The sequence below is a fragment of the Zosterops lateralis genome (assembly GCF_965231275.1).
Source record: "Zosterops lateralis genome assembly, chromosome: 9".
Taxonomy (NCBI): domain Eukaryota; kingdom Metazoa; phylum Chordata; class Aves; order Passeriformes; family Zosteropidae; genus Zosterops; species Zosterops lateralis.
In genome coordinates, this window is record NC_139769.1 from 29,937,483 (window position 1) to 29,955,119 (window position 17,637).

The 17,637-nt window shown below is 38.3% G+C and overlaps 1 protein-coding gene across 2 annotated transcripts in view; it reads left to right on the top strand.

Moving 5' to 3' along the window:
• DNM3 (dynamin 3) overlaps positions 1–17,637 on the top strand; it is a gene marked incomplete at both ends in the record, with an annotated part of 168,274 nt that overhangs the window by 32,772 nt on the left and 117,865 nt on the right. The window contains 6 exons of one of the 2 annotated variants that reach the window (XM_083867688.1): positions 257–395; positions 1,430–1,516; positions 3,361–3,431; positions 6,898–6,946; positions 8,586–8,615; positions 15,315–15,428. In XM_083867688.1, coding sequence (XP_083723814.1) covers positions 257–395; positions 1,430–1,516; positions 3,361–3,431; positions 6,898–6,946; positions 8,586–8,615; positions 15,315–15,428 — 490 coding nt within the window. The remainder of the gene's footprint in view (positions 1–256; positions 396–1,429; positions 1,517–3,360; positions 3,432–6,897; positions 6,947–8,585; positions 8,616–15,314; positions 15,429–17,637) is intronic. The other variant, XM_083867687.1, reaches the window with a different exon arrangement.

Below are 17,637 nucleotides of genomic sequence, written 5' to 3' on the forward strand. Positions count from 1 at the left end.
CTTAGAGTTCTTGCAGTCCTCTTGAAGGAGTTTCATCTTTCAAGCATGTTTCTACTTATATTCTTATATTCTGTGTATATTCTTACTCAGAATGATACTTTATTTGAGACATAAGCAAATTTAGTTCTGTGGAAGCCTGTTGGTGTAGGGATTGTTATTGCACAGCTTTTAAGCAAAGATTTATGCAATTCAGTTAAAAAAGTCTTCCTTGCCTGGTGTTTTTATTACTGTCTTACACATCATTTTATGTCCACAGAACAGGTTTGTTCACTCCAGATATGGCCTTTGAAGCCATTGTTAAAAAACAGATAGTTAAGCTGAAAGGACCCTGCTTAAAAAGTGTGGATCTGGTGATGCAAGAGTTAATCAACACCGTCAAGAAGTGCACTAAAAAGGTAGCTTGCACATAGATCTGGTAATGTAAGTAAAATAAATAGGTGTAGTACCTAATACAAAGCATGTCTAGCATTTTATGGTGTTCAAAGAGATTTCTGATTCAGTCACTTGTTGGGCAGAGTAGGACTTTTTCAGGTAATTAATTACAACTGCTGCAAAGTGCTCAGAATAATGTAATGATGGAAAAGTACATTTTTTGATTCCTTTATTTTGATTCTTATGGTGAGAGGTGTTTTTTGAGTCAAGAGATGCCCTCAGTTTCCTCCTTAAAATCATGTTTACACTTCCTAGCTGACTGTCTGCTTTTGCAGTCTCACCTGTCCATCTGCCATTCCCACAATCCCAGTGCAGGGTACCCCATAATAGTAAGTACAGGAGTGATTCTGGGATGTTAGCACAGGTATGATGAGGTTGTTGAGAAATATTGTCTTGCATTTTTTCTGGAAAAAAAAACATATTTTTTGTACCAATGACCAAGTAGAGGAGATATTTCTTAAAACCAGAAAGACAAATAACATAGAGAAGGGGATTCTCTGGTATATTTTCAGCAGTTTCCAGGTCTTTTTTCACTTTTGTTGAAGTCTGGAAGACATGTCACTTGAATTAACTGTGCAGATACTCTTCCCAGTGGTATTGGCCAAACTGACCTCTGTATCATGCTTTTTTCCGTATTGTTATGTAAAGATGTTGCCACAAGGTGGAGCCTTTAAAAAACAAGAAATTTGGAAATCATTTAGAGCACCACTCTGGAATTAGGCCCAGTAGAAGAGAGAGGAACCTCACCCCAGATATGTCCAAAGTGTCTTTTCCTCAGTGTTACCTGGAGGAAAAGAACAGCAGCAATCCAAGGGTTTAGGTCTCTCCAGTCCCTGAACAACAGCAAGTAAGGCTTGCTTTTGCAGTGTGCTTGACTTTTAGTCCCAAGCATTTATAATATTTGCTTTCTTCCAAGGAAGAAAGCTAGAGGCTCCCCTGTTTGTATTCCATTGAAGCCCCTCTGCAGGTGTAAATTTCTATTAATTTTCTGTTTCAGTTGGCAACATATCCAAGGTTGTGTGAAGAAACAGAAAGAATTGTTGCTGGCTACATTCGTGAAAGAGAAGAGAAGACCAAGGATCAGGTGAGAGTAAAGAGGAGATGTGACAGTTTGGGGAAGTGTGTGAGGGAGAATAGTTCTTACATCCAAAGTGCAGTAGGACAATGAATTTTAATTTTTTTTTTTAAATAGGCTGCACATTACAGAGAGGAAGAAAAATTGCTTCTTTACCTCTGAGCTTTGACAGAGACTAGAATTGTTACAGAAAGGTTAAGTAGTGTTAGCTTGTTAGCTTGTTCCTGTGCCATTGTGCCAACTTCTTAACGGGGCCACTGGAGCTGTTTGTGGGAAATCAAAATTGATTAAACAAATGCACACAGGAATAACTTACTTCTACTTTGTTTTGAGGTATTTTTAATATACCCCATCCCATTATACTGGGACCCTTGAGGGAGTGACAAGCTTTTCTTCAAGTTCAAAACCAGCTAAAAAACAAATAAAAATTCAGAGAAATTTGGTTAAAGCATTTATCACTCAGCCAAACATTCAAAATCCAGGAAACTGCAAATCTGAGATTACGTATGAGACAATCCAGGGGAGTGAAATCAGGAATTACTGTCTGGAGAGTGCAGAGTGTAACAAGAGAAATACTGGGGCAAGAGGAGCTCAGCAGAGCTCCTAAGCTGTTCTGGACCCCTGGCTCTCTAGTCCTGTCCCTGTGCAAGTTAGAGAGCTGTGCTGCAAATGTAGTCATAAATATAATTGAACAAAACAAATTATTAGCTGGGCTTGTACTTGCAGAGAGTTCTAGGCAGAACACTGTTATCTCAAAATTTTGGAGAAAATACAGGTTATTTTAAATAATTTAGTTTTATTTTCATTTTCCTGTTCTTCAAAAATATGGGCTTTTTGTAAATGCCAAAAATTGACCAAATAGGTTGTCATCTTCACATCATTATTTATGATGTTAGCAGTTATCCCTTATAAATCAAAACACTAGTGAGAATATTTTCAGGGGTGAGAGATGGAGCAAAAACATAGTGGGGATTTGAGTCTAAGTGAGGCATCTAATATCTTCTGGAGGTTATGAAGAACTTGAGAGTGATGCTATATTTGAGGAACTGTGCAGAAATAAGGCTGAAGAGATTAAATGCCACCATTTGCTAACAATAAATTCTTTCCTTACTCTCCCTGCTAAATAGAAGTCTGGAAAGACAGGGGTGAAGTGCAGTCTCATGCATATTCCAGAGCCTGTTGGAGGGTGGGAGGGAATTTTTGCTGATATCTGAACAAGTTCTTTGCTGAGTTAGATTGTCAAGGTTGAATCAAATTTTCTGTGGGATGTGGAAGGACTGACAAGGGGTAAGTACACAAACCATTGTGTTATTTTGTTGATAGCCCATCTCTCAATCCAGATGTGCACACCAGAATGGCAGGCTGGTACCTGGACTGGACATTTTCTGGGCCAGGACTGGATTACTTATCACTTCTTTGCGTGGTATATAAAGAAAGTGCAGGTACCTGGATTTTAGGTTTAAGGTTTAGGTTCCTTGCTGGCTTGGTTGGAATGCTCCCGATAGAATTTTGCTTAACTTGCAAAATGCAGAGCTGGAATCTGTTATATGATTATTAAAATTTTCTGTGCCTGTGTATGATTGATCTTAATGGAATGGACAAGGGCCAAGAGAATGAAAAATGAGGTCTGTTAGGAAAAAAGTAGGAAGAGGGAATAGGACTTCTGTAGTCTAACTTATTAAACAAGCACAGAAACAGAAGCAGTGGAATTTAGAAAATATTGCTTTTGGCTTAAACAATTATGAAAACAATATTCAGTAATGCAGAGAACTCAAGAGGTCTGGTTTTTTCTCCCATCCTTTTCTTCAATCTCTCTCTTCCATCCTATTTTGCTCTCTTGTCTGCCATAATAGATGCTGCTGCTCATTGATATCCAGGTTTCTTATATCAACACCAACCACGAAGACTTCATTGGCTTTGCAAAGTAAGTATATGGAAAATTTGTTACAAAAACACTGCCAGGCTTTTTTGTTTATTTGCTAGAGGTTTTTTTGTTATGTTCATAACACAAGCCCTGAAGTGTGACAGTGAAGATCCAGGCTGCAGAGTCCTAAACCTGCAGGACCATGCTCTTTCTCAACAGCCACAGTGTTGAATCTGTCCCAGTTGCAGGGGAGTCTTCACCCAGTTCACGAGCCTGGTTTCACTGAAGCTGGAGCTTATGTCTTGCTCTGGAATCACACGTACTTCAGGACCACAGAGATGGATATTGGTGGTCTTTCCACATTGTTATTAATGCATACTTTGGGAGCTGTGATTCTGTGTGAAACAGCTTTGCTCAGAATAATGGATGTCACTGAATTATAAGTGTGCCTGCTGTTTGGCTGCAGAGAATAATAGTAGCAGAATGGCCTGCAGGGCCTGGTTTGACGTTCTCCTCGCTTAATTGAAAAGGCTGTGAGAATATTTTCCAGAATGTTCTCCCTTGGTTTCCAGCAATTTGTGCCTCAGGGACTTCATACCAACATTTTGACACCAGTAAAAACATTGAAGATGTCTTCACTCTTTGAAGAATAAATTCAGGCATATTCATGCCATATTTGTTCTTTCAGGCATATTCATGCCATATTTGCCATAACAGTGATTGGAATCACAGGTTTTGGCCATGTGAGATGCTGGCAACAAATTTTGGCACCAAGGTGTGTATTTGGCTCTGGCAGATTCTAGTTAGCACTGTGAAGGAAGCTCTACATCTCTGGCAGTGTGCCTTGAAGGTTTAAAACATGGAGTTCAGTAAGCTGAGAGGGGAGAAAGCAAAGCCAGGCACAGTTTGTGTTTGGTTTGAGCAACTTTCTCTAGGATCCTACAAGGTTTGTGGGTCCTAGATATTGTTATCAGTTCTCTTGACAAATGATGTTGTAAGAATGGTGGCTGGCCTTCTAGAGGTCAAGATAACAACCTGCCTGCTATTTACTACTCTTCATCCTTTTCTGACAGGAAAAAGGCTGCCAAAACCACTCCATGTATATTCATGGTGTGCATTGTGACCTTGGGAAGTCACATAGTCCCACCTCCTGCTCAGAGCAGAGTCCATGCTGAGTTCAGACCAGGCTACTCAGGATTTTGTCCAATCAGATCTGGAGAATTCCCAAAATTGGAGATTCTCCAGCCTTTCTATGCTAGCCTGTTGCAATGCTTGCCTCACCTCACAAAAACTTTTCCTTGTGTCAAGTTGGAACTTTCCACATTTTATAGTACTGGATTCTGGAGTTCCAGGTGTATCTGTAGCTATTTAATTACGTTTCTCCCCCAGAAAAATTCCCCTCATGAGTGCTGCTCCTGCAGCCTCCATGGTCCTTGCTGCTGTGTCTTTACAATTCCCAAGTACAAATTCTTGGGAAAGCAGCTTCTCTTTTGCCAGCTGAGATCTGGAAATCCCCAGGTGCTGTGTATGGGGCATAAGCAGACAACAAGTGACTCTTGGCTTAAGTTCACTGGTAAGTTAAAGTAGGGATTTCTCTAGGTTGGAACAGATGGAAGGAAAGTAGCCTTCTTTACTTCTGCTCAACTAAAAGGTAAAATTTGGATAGCAAAGAAGAGTTTAAAATATATTCACTTATGAGACAAACAGGAGAAAATATTAATTGGAAACGATAAGTGTATTATTGTTACAGCTGTTATGTTAGAACTGGAAAATGAAGTAAGTTAGGTAGCATAGGGCTTCTGCAGTATCTAAATATCCTGGACTACAGATTCCCCAGGTTCCCTGGTGTTTCCTTTTCTTTGCCGAGCCTTCTAGCTGCTTTTCTCATGTGGCTGCAGTAACAGTGTGAATCCTGTGAACCTTGGTCATAAGAGCACAAGAAATTGCAAACTACTCTGCAGCACTGCAGGACCTGAGGCAGGTACAGTGCAATATGAATTGTCTTGAGAGGGGTTTAACAAAGTCAGTATTTAGAACAAATTTGCATAGTTATAAAATTGCAGAATCTTAGAATATTAATGTCTTGTTTGGCAGAACAAATGGCAAAATTCTGGGCTTGGGTTTGTTTCCAGTTGGTATAACTCAAGAACAGCTACATGCTTCAATCTACATAAAGAGTAATTTGTATTTAGAGCATTAATTAGAGGACCAGTTGCTGGACTATTTCTAAGCATGGTGTTAATGGTATAATTAGCTTTTCTAAGGTGATAAAATTAGGAAAACAAACCTGGGATTAGTGCTGTGTTTTCTGTGTGCACTTCATTTAATCATAATTTATGTATCAGGGATGATGCAACTTAAATGATGCACAGGGGAATGCAGAGTTGTTTGGTCAAAAGGATCAGGATGATTGAGCTAAACACAGTGAGGAGGCACATGGAATAAATGTCCTTGTAAATCTTCTCCCAGGCAGCATGTGGACTGCTGGTTTCATGGTGTTGTCCAAAGGGCAGGATCAGAATTTGTACAAGAGTTGAGTTGGGTGCTTCATCATTTTTTTGGAGCAGCAGCTGTGCACCAAACAGCAGGATTGGCCACAGGCTCTGATCCAGACACACCTCTCTGCCTTTCTCTGTCAGAGCAGCCTTTGTAGCTGCTGGAATATGGATGCTTTTTTCTTCAGTGAATCAATGCCTGGTGAAATGGTATCATCTAATCCAAACAAAACTTCCTGTCACCAGTGAAATGCTGGTGGTTGAGCAGCCAAAGCCTGCTCTCAGAATGCTTTGCTTCTTCTTTCCAGCAATATTTTAATTTTGTGGCCTAACACAAACTGCCACATAATGCAAATGCTTTTAGAATTAATGGCAACTTGTTTGGTTTTGAGACAGGAGTGTGTTTTGTTTCAGGAACTATGAGTACCAAAGTTCAAGAATTGAGCAAAATATTTTAAATATGGTTTAATTTCAAATGTGCTCTATTCTTGTAAGATTTCAGCTTTGAACCAGCTTTATGACGGCTTCATCCATTGGTTATATTTACATCCTCAAAGTGCATATAAATATTAGAATAATATCCAAAACAAACTGTCAAGACAAAGCTATTAAGGAGCCTCCAGCAGGGGAGGATTTTGTTGTACTGCTCTAAATAACAGAAATGGCTTGCTTTTTTGTCTCTTCTGAATATTTATAGAGGCTAATGTTTCCAAAGTTACCCACACGAGCCATAATTTCTCTGTGCTTTTTGTAACCTTTACCAATGCAAGAAGGATGTTGTTGCAAAGGAGATGACTGGTAGGAGCTGTCTGCTATGCATGTCCCTTCTGTGCTTAGCAGGCAAATATAATCAGGCAGAAAAGCAGTTGAAATATGCACATATATGCAATGAATTTCCTGTGTTTCTTTTGCTGTGTTAATCTAGCTTTCTCTGCTGGAATCAAAAGTAACTATTACTGCTAAAATTATTCTTCAGAAACTGGCTTAGTTCAAGTTTCTTCAGCATAACTCTTTTCCTCTGCTTCCCTTAGTGCCCAACAAAGAAGCAGTCAGGTTAACAAAAGTGCAGTGGGAAATCAGGTAGGCACCTAACAGAGAATGGATAATGGCATGTGCAAGTTAATCCAAGCTGTTGGGTTTTCTGACTGCATTTTCTGTTTTAAGCATATCGTTTACCTTTGTTTGCTTCAAACATACATAAATGTGTCCTCATTGCCTTGTTTTGTTGAACTTTTCAAAGCCACCTGACTCGTATTGTTACCATCATTTACTGTATAGCATTTTTGCTGCTGCTTGCACTGCTGGGGAGTGTCTTCCCCTCCATGCTGTTCAGTGCCTTGAATCTCTCATGTTACTCATTGGTGTTTTGTCATTAACTGCAAACTTGTGAATTTCAGAATCCCAGGTGCTGGTGAGTACTTGCCTGTGTGTGCTTTGTGTGTTTTGCTGCTCCTCATGTGTTCACAGCTGAACAGCAGTGAAGGGCAAGTCAGCAAGCAAATGTGGACTTGCCTTTACCTCTTCTGAAACCTTTCAGCTGACATCACAGAGTTGTTGACTATGTATCATAGGCCTTTCTCGAAATAAACAAATCCGTGGTTGATGCTCTCAGGTTAATTAGCATCTTTACTGAGATTCGTTAATGAAATTGCTTCCTTTTGTCACCTAAGAATATGGGGTTGATTCTGCAAGGTGCTTGGTGCTCCTGAGCCCACCTTCCTTCTCTGCTTTTGTGTGGGTCATGGGTTCTCAGTACTTGGCAGGAGCAGTCCTCTTCTTAATATGAGATGAAAATGAGGAAAATGCTATGATTTGGAGAGTTTTTCCTCTCTTTGAGGTTTTTGCAAAGTCTTAAACAGAAAAAAAAATATTGCAGAACTAGTAAGTACTTGAGAATGAAATAAAAAATAGTAGCAAAAATAAGACAATGAAATTTTGTATAATTACCAGTATTAAACATCTTCCTGATGTTTTCACATGCAGTTTGGCGAAACAGTGCTCAGGAGGTTTCACCTCCTGATCAAGGTTTTCATGTGTGACCAATGATTTTAGATCCAAGTGATAAACCTGAAATTTCAGGAAGTCTCCTATTCTGCTGCTGTTGTAGACAAGAGTTCTTGGCAAGAGATCTAGTCATCTTTTAGGGGCTAGAAATTCAATCTCTTCCTCTCATCAAGAAATTGCTACTTATTTTCAAGATATTTCTTAACATAATCCAGCAACTTCTTGGATGGGATGATTCCCCACAGCCTGACCAGCATGAATGGCATTTTTGATGTAATATATGGTTTGGATTAAAATGAAAAAAAAACCTCGAAGGTCTAAACACTGCAATGGCTTCAAAGAGCAGCCTCTCCCCTCTGAGGAGAGATTTCCTTCTTATCTAGCTGTGCCGGAACATGTGTCAAACACAACGACTGTCATCACTTTGGAGTGTCCCATAAAAGGAAAAGCAGCCAATTATCTGGCTCTTCAAAAATACACAAATAAAATGAATGATTTTTTAATTGGGTAAATGTTTTCTCTCTAAAGAAGTGAAGAAAAAGCTTGGCGTTTTAAATTCAATGTTGAAACTTGGTTACTTGTGGTATAAAGGACTTTGCTGAACCTTTTATTGTAGAGATAATAAACAGATGTTTGTAAGTTGATTGTTTGGAGTTGAAAAGAATGAGAAAATGTTTCTGAAATAAAACTTTATTTTTGCAATTTGCTATTTCAGGGAACCAATCTACCGCCTTCAAGGCAAATTGTACGAGCTAAGTTCTGTAAGCTTTATTGTTGCTTTTTCATTTAGCTTCTCAGAGGGCAAAGTTTGTCTCTAACTCATTGGTTTGTCCAATACTTGCTGCTAAACTATTTAATGTTAAGCTGTCTTGTCTGTAACACTTCCTCAACAAAGTGTAATTGCAGTTCATCACTTAACTGCTACTAACCTGCTGTTACCAGTCTGAACTAGTGTAACTTAAAGTGTTGTAGAAGACTTTGCATAGAATTAATATTTTTATGATTTACCAAGTTTCTCAAACTAAAATGACTAATTAGTGTTTATTTTATTATATAACTGGAAAGCAGTTTTTATCTGATATAAGTGCTTCTATTCATAGTAAACCTCTCCTTGAAAGGTGGGCAAATAATTTTCTGGTAACCAAAAGGAAACATTAGCTCTGATGTAAATGAACGTGCTGTTTGTGGATACAGGTACTGTTCTTGGATGTTTGTTTATGTCAAGGAATTACTTTTGGATAGAAAAAGTGAGTTTTATGAATGAAAGTATTTAAAGCCTTTTTAGCATTCTTTTCATAGCACCAGGAGGATCAATATATCACGGACAGACTCTTTTCTAACCCTTCCACTTCATGAGTAAATAAATATGTGAATGTCTTTAATATTACTAATTAGAATTAATTGTCTAAACTGCAGTTAATTTTATAACAAGTTACTACCGGTTCAGTGAGGTATGGTGTAAGAAATAAGTTTCTGTATTGTGTGTATTCATTCTTTGGCAATATCTGTGATAAAAATGTACATTTTTTCAGTTTGTTGCCACATTATGAAATTCTGTTAGTTATCATTTTAACAAAACTTTTGTTTGGTTCTGGAAAAAGGAATAGGCAGCACTGATTTTTTTAGCAGCAGTTGAATTGAACCCATTGAGGAGATCAAGATCACTGAATTTTCCCAAAATAGTGGGGTACTCATTTACAATACCTTCTTTTTCTCTTTTGGTAGCTTGCTTTGGACTGGAATGATGCAGATAACTATTAACTATTTCTGTGTCTCTTGGAAATAAGATGAGCACAGCAACACCTTATTTTTGGACAATAATGCGAATTCCTCTTAGCATGTTTTCCTCCTTTTTCCTCTACTAATTTATCCTCTCATGCTTAATATTTGGCCTTTTTTGTTTGTTTTTTCTTTGCTACCGCCTGAGGTTTTGACCTGACTCCACAAAGTTTCTTTTTAAGCCACAGGTTAGTCTGTCTTCTCATTTCTTGAAGTAATTTGTGCAATGCTTGGTTTTACATGGTGCACCAGGAAGGCTTGGCTCCTGAAAGCTGACCCACTCTTAATTGTGTATCTGGTGTGCTGAGATTTGTTTTGGTGACTAAAATTCAATCTTTTAAGCTCCCCTTCATGATAAGGCTTTAAAGATGAAGGTGTCATTGCTTCATGTGCCTAATTGATGTGTGTAAAAATGCAAGACATTCAAATTATAGAGGATTATATGTAATTTTTAGGAGATTATGTGCTTTGCTTCTGTGGCAAAATCTGCTGCTGTGCCCTGTAAGTGGAGAAGGGGCTTAATGTGAACTGTGAGTTTCAAGGCACTGTGCAGGTGATGTGGAGATTTGGGTCTGAAGGCTTTGTTTGACCTGCCTCTCTTCAGTGTTACATCAACAATCTGATTAATTTTCTGATTAATTTTTTCTGGACACAAGCAGCATTCAGACCCCATCAGCTGGCCTGAAGTATAGTTCTAATAAGTAACTTTTCCCCTAGTAATCTCCTTTTCTTCTTTTCCTTTTTTTTCTTTCCTTTTTTTTTTTTTTTTCCTTTTAATCCCGCTTTGCAGCGTACTTTGCTGTTTCTTTTCTTCAGTTATACTTAAATCCTGTTATCTTGCGTGACCCAGGAAAAAGATGTTTATAGAATTTTTTTAAGCAACCAGATGGAAATGGAGACTTTGTGCCATGGTCAGTGAGGTGGTCATGAAAAGTCATGACAAAGCTGTTCTGTTAAGAAATGTCAGTATTTCTATGAGAGGTGGTGCCCATTCAAAAATATTTCAAAATTTAGCAGCAGGAGACTTGTGGGTTTTGAATTTTCCCTTTATCAAGTCTAGAGGAGTATTGCTGTTCTAAATGTTCTTTAACTATTTATTTTCTTAGGTTAATATCCCTTCATGTTTGACTTAACTCAGTCTTTGTTTGACTATATTTGGAAGTATATTTCAATTTTTTACCCCTGAAAGCTTTGCCTCCCAGTAAAGACTAAATTTTTCTTTAAAGCAGATGCATTTTTAGGACTTTAGCCACTCACTAGTTTTAAGTTATGTAATACATTGTGCAGTGATTTGTAGGGAAGCAATGTCACAAGGTCTTGGTTGTGTTCAGTATCAGAACAGATCTGATCAGTTTATGGTGTGACATTTGGCAAATTACAGTGAAATACTGTAGAACGCTTCCCTCTAATACGTTACAGCATCTGTAGTGTGAGGTTCTTCATGACTGAATCTAAAGAACCAACAGTTGTAAAGGATGTCTCCCTGCATAGGTTTTGTCATTTTTATTCTCTCAATGTGCTTACTGTTTGGTAGCACTTGTAGTAATGACAGTGACTGGAAGATAGAGTGGTACTGGGAGTTGTGTTCTGTGTTAAGAATTATTTCAGTGGAGTTACACAACACAACTTCAGTGGTGTTACATTAACAACTGCTGCTGCTTGTGTTGTTGTGGGACTGTCCAGTCTCTGGATTCTCACACTTGGATTTCTGTCTGCCCAGTTTCATGTATCACACTTACCTTGAAATCATCCTTCAAATAGTTCTTTAGAGAATCAGAAAGTATCCCATTTCTTTAAATATATTTATTTTACAAATGCCTTATTTGATTTAATGCAATTAAAGTCATGCAGCAACATGTAAAATGTGCTTATTGGGTCAAATCCTGCTTTCCTGTTTATCCTGAAGTGGTGGAGAGTAAGAACAACAAATATGATTTTGGTTTTGTGCAGCTGAACTCTGAGAAAATTATTTCCTTCTGGCTTGTTCATGTGCATTCAGAGACTCTAAGTTTCATTTTTCAGTCGCCCAGATTAGGTATCAGGATCCTGAAGGAAGGAACTGTGTCATCTCTTGTTCATCCTGTGAATAGAGTCCAGCTACCGGTCAGAATATTGTCTCCAGTAGCTTCTGGCTGTGCCCGTATTTTCCACCTTCCTGAGGTTCATAGCTCATGTCACTAACATCCGCTCTGCACAGAATGACATTTAGAAATGTGATAGAAAATAGTGAAATGGATCTTTTAGGTACAACTCAGTAAGAAAATGAACCAATGAGAACAATAATGAAACACAGTATTTTCAGTTTTCAAGCTGAAGTACTAAAAAACATAGCTAACAACAACAGTTAAAAAACCTTCCAAAATAACAACTCTCTATCAGAGTTTTTTTAACTTTCAAAAGTGTTCTTGAAAATCTTACCTTCTTATTGCCTGTGGAGGAACAGTTCTAAAATATAGCTTGAGGGGTTTTTTTGTTTGAGAATTTGGCTGGACTTTAAGGTGTAATTTCAGTTTGTCTGCAAAGTGAAACTATGTTCCTTAATGTCACTTTTTCTTGCATTACACCTTCATCCAACATCTCCCTTCTCCTTTACACTGATGCTGAGTCTCCTGTAAGTGTAGCTTTTTGGAGTTAACAGATTGTGCCTGGGAAACGGGAAAATTCAATGAAAAGGACATGAGGCTTAGCACAATAAGCTCATCTTCTCCTTCTCGATGTCTCCTGGAATAGCTTCCTAGTATTTTAGATTGTTATGACCTATTGTAGAGTCCAGGATATTTCAGAGAACAGAGTACTCTGCTTTCCCAGAGGGTTATAGATAAACAGATCTAGAAATTTCACATGAAAAACACACACCCAGAATATTGCTGTAGGTTGGTGTCCTGCTCTTCCTGCAGGGTTGCGTAGGAATGACAGCTGGATCTAATCCTTGGCACACAAGATTTTTGAGGAAACAACTGGCATATTCCTTCCTTTATGAGGCAGTGACCAGGGATTGTCCTAGCAAGTCAGCTTGTTTCTGCCCACAGTCTGTGATGATTGCACATTTATGGGGAGATATGTTGTACTGGAGCATGACACAATTCTTATCTTAGAAGTATTGAAACCTTTGGTGCTTCTTAAATGGTTTGTATAGTTTGGTTTATAAAATGTTGGTTTGGTCTGTTCTGAGACCTCTACCATAAATGCCTTCTTGTCAGATTGAGAAAATTGGACTCCCATTAAGCTGTTACAGAGCCTGTGGTAATGGTGAGGGAAAGGATGGAATGAGCAGAGAGTGCTCCTTCCCTTCCCTTTGAAGTGCTCGCCATCTGTAAGGTTCTTGAACCTGATGCTTGGGTGTTCCTCCCTGGTTTGCTTCTAGAAACCACCTCTTTATCTTCACTGACATCTGTGTTCAAATCTTCTACCTTCCCTGAGATATTTCTCCAAAACATCTTTCTCCAAAGCAGGTGCTGGCCAGGCTGCCTGGGCTTCCTGTGTGTGTATATGAGCTTTATATGGAGCAACATGGCATTTTCAGTTGCAGACAATGTGGTTCAACAGCAGCCTCTCTCCCAGCGTCTTATTTCAGCTTCTTTATAGTGTGAGAACGTGTGTATACGTGCTGTGAAGGATTTAGTGTGCTGCACAAATATAGCTCCCCTTGCTGCAGAACTGAGTTCAGGTGAATGGAGGACCTTAATTTTGTTGCTTCTCCCCATTTTTCTCCCCTTTCTTTTTCAGTGCAGAAAGGAAAAATAGAATTAGTTTGGTTCCACAATTGTCCTGTGGCAGCTGTTGAAGGCCATTATACTGGCTGTATATACATGTTACTTGTTTCCTGTTAAAAACTTACTTCAATAAATATCATAAAATAAAATGAGGATTTGATGGGTAATCAAGTTCTTATCAGTATGTTTCCTTAACTTGCACTTAGGCAAGCATTCCATGTGTGTTTGCACTCACTAATGCCCCACTCTACTTAGATTCCACCCTCCCCATAAACACAAATATTACAAGTCATGACCCAGTTTTGTAGATACCTTTGTAGAACAGGCTATTCCATCTAATCTGCTTGTGCCACACCCTTGAGTCTCTTTACAGGAATCATGTCCAGTTCTCTCATCCCTTACTGTGGCTTCAGAATCAAATCCATGCTTTCTTAGAGATTTTCTTACAGGCTGAAAACTTAGAGCCTATTTTTGGATTTTCAGGTCTTTTCTTACACTGCAGGCCTGGTTGGTAGTAAATGGGAAAACACGTTTATCTTCCTTGAAATGAAACTGATACTCTTGGATTATGTGCATTTCCAATACAATTTCCTGCTTTTCAGGTGCAACTTCTTTGGTTTAGTTTTCAAATATAATTCAGCCCCTTAGCCTGGGCAAAACCAAAGCTGTTTTTTTAGGAGCCTACATGAACATCCAGGCTGAATAGGAGTGAATTCTGGTTCTGAAACTTTTATAGAGGGCAAAGGATAGATGGTAAGCCATGTTCTTCTTTGATGAGTTATTGCTACTGGAGTTACTGGTCTTGTAAAGCCCTGTGAGAGGAATATTGGTCTCACAGTTTTCTTTAAATACAAGAAAAAATTTATATTTGATCACACAAGTCAGTGCCTGTGAGGCTTGTTGAGAGGGTTCTGAGGGGCTTCTCTGAGCACTTTTTTCTGTCTCAGTATTCCACTGGCAAATGAAGGGTGTTGGTGTGGGGAGAAAGAGAAGAGCTGAGGTGCCTTGCATCTGTGATTGGGAGAGTTCTGTTTCTTGTTCAGAGCATGATAGGAAGGAATGTTCGCTTTTCTCATTTATATTGGAAAACAGTGACTGTTCCAATAAAAATTAAAGTTGCCATCTCATCTGTAAATGAGTTTTCATGGTTATTCTCTTCTGCTATGGAGTCGTCTCCTTTCTCTTAGGTTTCTGTTGTTCCCCTTTCTCTGTGCATGATGTAGCCTCCTGGTCTTAATATTTATAGGTGTGCTCCCATCTGTTCTTTCATCTTTGGCTTGTATCTATTTTATAAAGTTTTGCTTTACCTATTTTCCCCCTAATTTTTATTACTGCCTAAGGTTTTTTTTCCTCTCTTCTTTTTCTCTTCTATCCTATGAGAAGAAAATGGCTCTCACATGCCTTTCCTTACCTCTTCCTGCCTTAATTTTAACTTAACTTTAGAAGACCTCTCCCCTTTGTTACGCCATACAACCACTTCTGAAAATTCCCAGTGTGTGTCAGAAGCCACTCACTTCAGCAGAGTTTAGGTGCTTTTCCTGGTGTCCAGCTTTAGAGATGACCTTAACAATTGGACCAGAACAGTGCAGTCAGAGATTGTGTGGACTTTCACAATGTGTTCATATACAGCAAGTAAATATCTTCAAGCTTACATGATCCTTAACACACTCACCCTTGCTGTGAGTACAACATTCTGATAGTTAGGCTTCTGTCTTTCTCCAGCCTTCAGACTGAAAAGATTAGACTCACTTCATTACTTTTTTTTTTTTTATTATTTTTTTTTTTTTGGATGCTAGAAACCTGCAAAAACTCTTTAAATTTCCCAGAGACTGAAAAAATGCACCTGTTCTTGTTTCATTTAGCAAATCTTTATTTAAAAGAATGAATGCAGCAACAGAACTCTGTCAAGTGAATAATGAACTAAACTTGTACCTGACTGCACCTCTGCATAGGTCATCCGGAAAGGCTGGCTCACCATCAACAACATTGGCATCATGAAAGGGGGATCCAAGGAATACTGGTTCGTTCTGACTGCAGAGAGCCTGTCCTGGTATAAAGATGATGAGGTAAGGAAGAAAGAACTCTTTTTTTCTATTGGGGAAAACCCCGGCATTAATACAGTATTCTGATATCAATGTAAAATATTTAATCAGTTTGTGTAAACTTGAACTGAAAGATTGTTTTAATGTTTTAGTGTGTTCTTTAAATTTCTGTTTTGATTTTTAGAGAATGCTGACTGTCTAAGACTTCTATTAAAACGCTGATAACAAATAGAGGGTGTGGTGTGGGGGTATTTTTGTTTGTTTCACTTTTTTCTTCTCTTCCTGTAATTGCTTTAAAAAAGATAAAAGGAAAAAAAATCCCAGGCTGTTTTGAAATATTCTGCTTATTGTCCTATCCTTGCTGGGGTTGCTCTTGTACATCTACTGCAAGTTGATCATAAATTGTCTGGGTAAAGTTACTTCTGAAAGTAACTACAGCAATTGATTTAATGAAAACCACTGTTCTCCAGTCTTATGTTGTGAGAGGATGAAAAGCCCATCTGCAGAGTGCTGTAGCTGGTTGGTGTGGATTTTCAAATTTGACAAAAAATGCACCTTCTGGGTGAACATGAGGTGAGTAATATGGAAATAAAGAAAAGGACACCCATGTTGCTCACTTTGAATATATTGTTAGGTAGCTCATCTGTCATGTTTAATGACTTTTTTAACAATGTGTGTAATGATACATTTTATCCAAGACTCCAGCAATATTTTGAAGGTTAAAACAGGATTATGTATGCTATCAGATTTATGGTAAAGCCTCTGTGAGTTTCTTCAAGGTTTGTGTTGGGTTTTTGTAGAAAAATAGGGCTACATTTTAAAAAATCCTATGATTTCCTATTTGGGAAATATTCCCCCCACCATCTTTTTTTAAAATTTAAATGTTTTTAGTAAAAAAATAATGATTTTTAGGGTGAACCAGTGCAATGGATGGAAGAAGCACAGGTAAAGAGAAAGCTTTAAATGCACTCTAAAAAAAGATCACTCATCTTTTCATCTTATTCTAAATAATAATTAAAACACTGGTTGATCCCAACAAAAGAAGTTGATAGGGACTGTCCAAATTCCTATTCTGTTTAAACTTACGGTGTTCTACTGCAGTGGATTTTCTGGAAGCCCTGGGGGAAGGGCCTGCAGTGCATAAGGCAGAGCTCTCTCCCAAGTCCTGCAAATCCAGTATGTGGAATTCCTTCAGTAATGCTGCTGAGGGTGGGAACTGTGCTGCTCAGAAATGGGGTGTTTCCCCCCAGTCTGTAGCCATTTTGGGGTAGACCTTAAGGCAGAGGGAAAAATTAGGTTAACGTGGAAGATGGTACCCCTTGTCCTTTTATTTAATTTTAAAGGAATTCAAATTTAGTGGAACAGGCAAACCAGTGCATGTCAGGCAGAGGGGAGGAGCCAAGGGACAGGGGAAGTTTTACTTTCAGATTGCTGAAATGTAATTTGAAAAAAATGCAAAAGTGACTTTCTGAATTTGAAAATTTGAGGCTGTTGTTTTTTGTGATCTACCTTGAAGTCACTAGAACTGGCTTTCTTAGGTAAGATACAGGCAATTGAAACTGAAACAAGCCATGTGGCAAAATTAACATACCTGCTGTCTTTTGTCTCAAGCAGCTGGAGGTGTATCCAAGATGAGCTGTGGTAATTTTTTTAGATAGTTTTGGTGTTGGTTTTTAAAATCTGATTTTTGTTTAGTGGGAAATGTAAAAATTCCTGAAAATCCTAATGCTATGTCTTGTGCTATGCGACTTTAAAAAGAAATAGTTTTGATAATCTCCTGGGGAGAGTCAGCTGGGAAGCTCATGAAAGTACTCAGAAAGAAATGGCCACTGTGTGATTTCCGTATGTATATTTTAAGATAATATCTCTTAATTGCCAAACAGTTATGTTTTGAGAGTCATGAAAATGTCAGTTAATTCAGGCCATAGGAGATCGCTCAGGAGTTTCTTAGAGTGGTAAAAAGATACTAGCATAGAATAATAGCAGAGTACCATTCTGTGCTCTGCTGGTAAAATAAGTTGCTCATTAAGTACAGGTTACCTGTATAATTTGATTATTCTGTCCTGGAAAAGAGTTTATAAAATTATGTTATTTTTAAAATTTTTTTTTTCTTGTTCATTTTTTTTTACTGGACCTTCTCAGTAAGACTGAAAAATTAGTAAGGCTCCTCAGCTGATGGCTGGAGTGGCAGTGTGGGGTGTTTCTGTTTGAGATGTGCAGTCTGGTGATGTGA